Below are 6,409 nucleotides of genomic sequence, written 5' to 3' on the forward strand. Positions count from 1 at the left end.
CTGGAAATATGATGCATACTTTTGAGATTTAAGGGGGGGGGCGGGGAAAGGAACTTTTTTTTTTACCCTAAAGATAGGGTAGCTGTTGAAAATGTAAGGGATGTATGGAGTATTTGGGGTAATTTTGTGACTAGTATGATTCAGAAGGTCAGAATAAGATGACGACTGCCAAAAAACCAAAAAGGGAACATCTCTTTTAAGACAAATTCATCTTGTTATTAAGGAGAATGATACCAAACAAGAATATATCTTTTGTCCTTGCAGCTGGAACAAAAAGTAATTGCCAGTGAGATTTTTAAGGGTAAAAAAGACAATTACCCTCAGAGTGTTCCTAGACTCTTCATCAACACTCGACTCGGTGAGTAGGTGTTGTGAAGTTTAACAGGAAGAAGGAAGGAGGGGACTTACTCTGCTCTTTTCTTGCTAGAAATTTCTTTCTGACCCCCACCTCTCTGGTTTTACTACAGGTAATGAAGAGATAAATGATAAAGTCCTTCAGGCTTTAGAAAATGAAGCCATTAAGGTGAGATATGTGTCCTAATACTTTTGTCAAGCTTCTAGAGTTAGTCTGCTGAATATCAGAAGATTAGATTTCTGAGGAAAATACAGCAAGAATTTTATATATTAAGCTTGTAATACCTTAGAATTTAGTCTATGGGAAGAGCTGATGGCTCAGAAATACGATTTGGAGATTGGGGCAAGTTTAATTATGTCAGTTAAGAATTGAAAGGGCTGCAGCTGGCAGGGCTGGAGAGGAAAGGAGAAACCTACACAGACAGAAACTAAACCTGGATTTTTCAAGCCCACAGTCAGACAGCTGTAGTCATCAAGCTATTGATCAGAACTCCTCTAGGTCAACAAGGAAGTCTGTGGCAGAACCAAGAGTAGGACTCAAAAGAGTTGTCTGCATTCCCAGTTTACCCACCACTGGTCAGTGCCTCCTGCAAGCTCCCTAGGCTAGAGGGAAGGTAGGTAGCAATTGAACAAGTTGCATTTCTAGCACTGTTAACACTTATTTCAGTATGCAGTTCCTGTGATCAAGTATGACCGGAGAGGATACAAAGCAAGAACACGGCAGCTGCTGCTTACACAAAACGCAGTCATCATAGTTGAAGAATCCAAAATCAAACAACGGATCGACTATGCCAATCTGACAGGTACGAATGGTAACATATATGGGCTTTGCTTCACTTGACTGACATCAGTCTTCACCTTGGCTATAGTTAAATAAGTAATAATACAATAACCAATTTGTCTTTGTCCTGGACAAGAATGGCATTATCTGAAGCGGTTTAAGTCTGTAATATCTTGAAACTGAGTTTTTCTAAAATTAAACTCGCATAAAATGTTACAAATATTACTCAATTCATCTCCCTTAAGTAATTTCCCAATTGCACATCCCTACCACAGGGGAGTTGCACCATTATTACGTAGCAGCTGCCTGGGACACTGCTCCAACTTTCAGCCCTCTTACATATTTGACACAGACTTGATACTTTTAGAGAGGGGAACTTGGTCAGAGAGAGAAAACCGCTGGGTCTGGCACGCTGTAGTCATTACTTGCCATGGTCTGAAACCTCTCACTTCACAGCTCCAGCTCCCAGCTCAGCTACAGTTCCCGACTACAGCCAGTATCGGTGCTAATCATTTCAGTGTTAGCCTGATACAACCATCTACTGTATTTGTAACTGTCACCACTTGAAGTGGTTTCCAAGGGCAACGCTAATTCGGGGTTCTGTGACTTCTGTAAGATGCTATTATGGCAGAGACGTATGTTCATCTCTGCTAGGGTTGGGTTAGCTCCACTGAAATAGCTAATCTCTAGCATGAAGATATTAAACGAAGTCCAAAAATAAACGACGATGAAACAGACACTCCTGGGACACACCACAGTGCTCCTTAACTAATCCCTACCCACCTACCCGAGGGAGAGGGGGTTTTTTCATTTAACAAACACGAGCAATTCATGGCAGAGGCCAAAGCCTCTCGCTCGCTGTCTGGTCAGAAGGCACTGCTGGCTGGATGAGCAGCAGTGCTGAATTCAGAGCCCGATCGGTCACAGTGCAGCCTAAAGAGAACCTGCAGCAGCTCAGGACCAAGATGCAGGGAAGCGGCTGTGGGGTCAGCCTGCCCCCAAGCCTAGCTGCAGGGCAAGCCAAGGCTTCACAGCAATGACAACTTCACTGCTCCTCCAGCAGCTCTGGCCTTTCCTACCCAGCGTTGGCAGTGGTGGGGGGGAAAGACAGCAGTGACCACATTGTTCCAATTGTCCCTCTCTTCCTTGGTACCCCAGGAATTACACCACTCACTCATTCACTCACTGTCCAGTGGGTGCTGAAAAGAGATTTTGGTCATAGGTCTCTTAGCTGGCCAAAGTAGCACTTTTTCAAGTCGATGAAGGCTGTAACAGTTTGTAAACAGGCATTCTTCCTCCTTCTGATGGACAGAGGCATCTGAAAGTTTCTTTTCCACCCTAAAGAGCAGTTTCAGCCGATTGTCTGTCACCTTGCAGCCTCTTCAGCCTCTCTGCAGACACTTAGCGCAGTGCTTCTGTGCAGCTTCTCAGCTGTTGGGTCTCTTGGCACGAGAACAACAGTTGCTGCATTCCTCGGAGGGGTTCTGAAACAGAGGCAAGAATCCTCCTCGTGTTGTGTTGGGTGTCAAACGGCCATTCTCTATTGCAGGCATCTCCGTCAGCAGCCTGAGCGATAACTTGTTTGTGCTGCACGTGCACTGCGAGGATAACAAACAGAAGGTAGTGCGACTCATCCATCATTTCTCCAACCACCTCTAGAAAAGTTTTAAAGGCAGAAAGAGCAGAAGACCCAGCTGGGGGGTGTGGGTTGAGCACACACGGTGACATGTAGGGGTGAGCAGCCCCCATCTGTAACTTACTTTGTCCCAGCTCTCAGTAGCATTTCACTTACTGGTGCTCACAGATGGGGTTCACCAGTGACTTGTTCACCAACAGGATTGGTGCCGCCCCTTGCCCCGTTACTGATACCTTGTAAATACGTTAACTGCCATACATGCAGTGCCACCCACAAGAGGCCCCCGAGATCTCCCACCAAGCCTGCTCCACTTGCAGAAGTGTTTTTCCGTGCTAACCTATGGAGATAGTTCTGTCCCTGTTAATTACAGCATAATCATTTTGGTAAACCGACACTGTAAAGCCATAATCCTAAACCGTTCTCTTTTTCCTCCCAGGGAGATGTTGTACTTCAAAGTGACCATGTGATCGAGACCCTAACAAAAACAGCCATGCAGGCAGACAAAGTCAATAACGTCAACATCAACCAGGGCAGGTGAGTGAAGCCAAGCCCCTCGCAGGAGCTGCTTCAGTGTGAAAGGGCTACGGAACACACCTTACAACGTCCACGTGTGCCTAATAAGAGATCTGAGCTAAGGCTCCGTTTCCTTGAACGAGCAGCTCTAGTGCAGCCAAGCATCAATAGAAGGCAGCCACTCACAGAGGAAAAGGGTAAAAACTAAGCTAGTGGAGAGGTCACAAATACTTACCAAATCTGTTCTCACCTCTTTCTCTTCGCAGCATAAAATTTACAGTTGGGCAAGGCAAAGAAGGCATAATTGACTTTATATCGGGATCAGAACTGCTCATAGCCAAAGCCAAGAATGGCCATCTAACAGTGGTGAGTACAGGCCGAGGTTGGTAAGAAAGAGTAGATCGCAAACGGATCCAAACCCAGCTTTTGGCATCAAACCGTCAAACGCCACCTGACTTTCTTGCTGACTGCCCTGGTCTACCAGCCTGTGCCCCAGCTGGAGCTGTGCATTGTACTTCTCCTCCTGCAGTCTCAAAAGACTGCCAGGCTTACTCAGACTCATCGAGTGATTGTCCTATCCATCACCCTTTCCCCCCCCCCCCCAATATTCAGGCTTTAACGCTATATTCCATCGCAAATCTAATTATACAAAGACATTTAAAAACACAGGAAGAAAAAAAAATTCTCTTCCTATATCAAATTGTTTGTAGCCTCCCTGCTAGCCAGATATAGTCATGCAACTGATTTCTGCGCTGTCAGATTAAAGGTGATTCAGAAATAAACCCAGAACATATTCAGACTGCACTCGCTCCCCTTCCAGCATCGGAGCCAAGAGCGAGCTCCCAGGTCCTGCTGCGAGCTGACTGGCCGCACAGCAGCGGTCACCATTGCCCACCTGGCTCTCCACCGAAACAGTCCGCCCCGTAGAAGCCACAACCGCAGCACTGCCAAGGGCTTTCCTTGCTCTATGGAACACCTATAGACCGCACACAGGCAGGGAGATCACAGTTGCATAAGCATGCTCAAGCGAGGATCACACTTCCTTATTTGCTATCAGTGACAGCAAACCAAGTAACTTCTTGGACTATGAAGAAATACATCCCGTAATTTTTCCCCATGGCTTTTCAAGCCATCCCTAGGAACGTTCTTCCAATTTTGCCCCTCCCTGGCAAAGCAGTGTCTTCCTGGACTACTCGCCTGGGGAGAGGTCTTTAACATAACCACAGGAACTGGGGCACGAGCGCGCTGCCGACTCCAACTTACCGAACCGCCCACATCTGCTCTGGTTTCCTGCCCAGGCTGCAACGTCACCCCTTCACAGGGGAGCAGAGGGGACATACCGTGCCCTAACAGCTTAATTCTAAAGCCAGTCTTTGGTGCGCTTTAAAGGTGTTTAGGAGCTAAAACTGTTGCAGCACCTTTGTTTTCAACACGCTTGCTAGCTTGTCCTTCTTCTCCTGCAGGTTGCTCCTCGTTTGAACTCTCGATGATAAAACGTGCCACCACCACCGGACCTTTCCCTCCATCAGTCTGACTGCACCCTGTACAATTGGCTGGAGGTTGTTCCCAGCAAAGCCCCCCCTCCTTCCTCGCTTTGCTCATTTTATTGTTACCAAAGACCTGCACTTTCAGAAAAAAAAAAACCACCACAAAATACATCTTGCTTTCTTGTCTTAATATGAGTTCCAAAAGAAAGGCCTTCTCTTCCTTACCTTAGCGGCGAACGCGTGGGTCCAAGGCAATGTCTGTGAAACCGTGGCTCATGAAACATTCAGCTGGGCTTCGAGGGAGAGGTAGCTCTGACTCTAGTATTAGAGTTTAAGCCCTGATGGAAATGACCAAAATTTGTGCTTGTCATCAAAAAGCACAATCAGAAAACAAGTAACTCTGCTGCTTTGTCAGCTGAATCAATGAATCGCCAAACTATATACTCAGAAAGAATGTTTTATGAAGAATTTTGCTCTGAGACATTTTGATGCTTTGTGTTACAATAGATTAAAGCCATATTGTGTAAATGAGTAAAAAACCTGTAAATACTTTATAGCAGAGTATGAGATGCACTACAAGAAAAGGAGTTGATGTGGAAACTTTTATGTTTTAGATTTGGAATTTTTGTTGGTTTTAGTTTATGATTATAAGGTATTAACCTGAGAAACCCATCATGTAACTTCTTCACTGATCCGGATCCAGAGACTCTTACCTTTTTTTGAAGTCACCTGTCCCATTTCTCGCTCTATAGTGATATTTTTATACCGTAGTAACTTTTCCATATCCACACATCCAAGCAAAGTGTAAGTAATACAAACCGCAGAGGTTACTACTTCTCTATGCCGCTCTAGGCTGGAAATGAAACCCGTTGTCCTCAGCCACAGGATGCGGACATCAGCTTCCCCTCCCACCTTGTACCTGTCTGGGAGTCACCACTGCCTGTTCCCCCACACAGCTCATCAGGCTCAGAGCAGCACCTTCAGAAAAAAACAGCTTTTCCTCTTTTAGTGAGAACTGGAAGTTTTGAGTTCCCACGATAAAGCTCCACAACGCTTACACAATAAACACCTCTCAGCACTGCCTTAAAGAGGAAGAGAGGGCTAGCTCAGCCCTGCTGGCCTCACTGACCAGCCGGCCGACTGCCTCCCCTGCATGGAAGCATCTTCCCAAGCAGGCTGCGTCGCTTCCGCTCTAACCCAAAGCTGGAAGGGATACAGGTGTTGAATGCTACCTGGTCTCAGCCCCCAATCCGGAGGCTAACGCTAAGCACCTTCATTTAACAAAGAACCCAACTGGCTACAGGGCCGACAGCTCCGTGTCAAATACCTGCGGCTGCAACGCACAGCTCCAGCTTCCATTCCAAGTTCTAGACCTCGGTGCGTTTTGCACTCCACTTGCCTTAGAAATCCTTGACGTTCCACCTCTGTCCCGATGCAGGAGCAACCACCATTACAGGAAGCCCTGAGTAAGATATAACCAAACATGCTGCCACTCACATACGATCGGCTCCGTCTCCTACTCTTCGGTTTCTGACATAATGCAGTTACCAAACAAACACTGCCCCAGGCCTGGAATGCTGTATACACTGTAGTACATATACACCATACCACATCACCGTATATGCTAGAGTGTATATA

At 46.3% G+C, this 6,409-nt stretch overlaps 1 protein-coding gene across 3 annotated transcripts in view; it reads left to right on the plus strand.

Annotated features, from left to right (window-relative positions):
• MYO1C (myosin IC) overlaps positions 1-5,304 on the plus strand; it is a 31,636-nt gene extending 26,332 nt beyond the window's left edge. For 2 of the 3 annotated variants that reach the window (XM_009709293.1, XM_009709292.1), the window contains 7 exons: positions 265-358; positions 468-523; positions 1,022-1,157; positions 2,685-2,755; positions 3,208-3,305; positions 3,551-3,650; positions 4,748-4,979. In XM_009709293.1, coding sequence (XP_009707595.1) covers positions 265-358; positions 468-523; positions 1,022-1,157; positions 2,685-2,755; positions 3,208-3,305; positions 3,551-3,650; positions 4,748-4,774 — 582 coding nt within the window. In that variant the 3' untranslated portion in view covers positions 4,775-4,979. Of the gene's footprint in view, positions 1-264; positions 359-467; positions 524-1,021; positions 1,158-2,684; positions 2,756-3,207; positions 3,306-3,550; positions 3,651-4,747 lie in introns of all 3 variants that reach the window. The other variant, XM_009709294.1, reaches the window with a different exon arrangement.
• Positions 5,305-6,409: the final 1,105 nt, after the last annotated feature.

The sequence above is a fragment of the Cariama cristata genome, unplaced genomic scaffold (assembly GCF_000690535.1).
Source record: "Cariama cristata isolate BGI_N322 unplaced genomic scaffold, ASM69053v1 scaffold3281, whole genome shotgun sequence".
Taxonomy (NCBI): domain Eukaryota; kingdom Metazoa; phylum Chordata; class Aves; order Cariamiformes; family Cariamidae; genus Cariama; species Cariama cristata.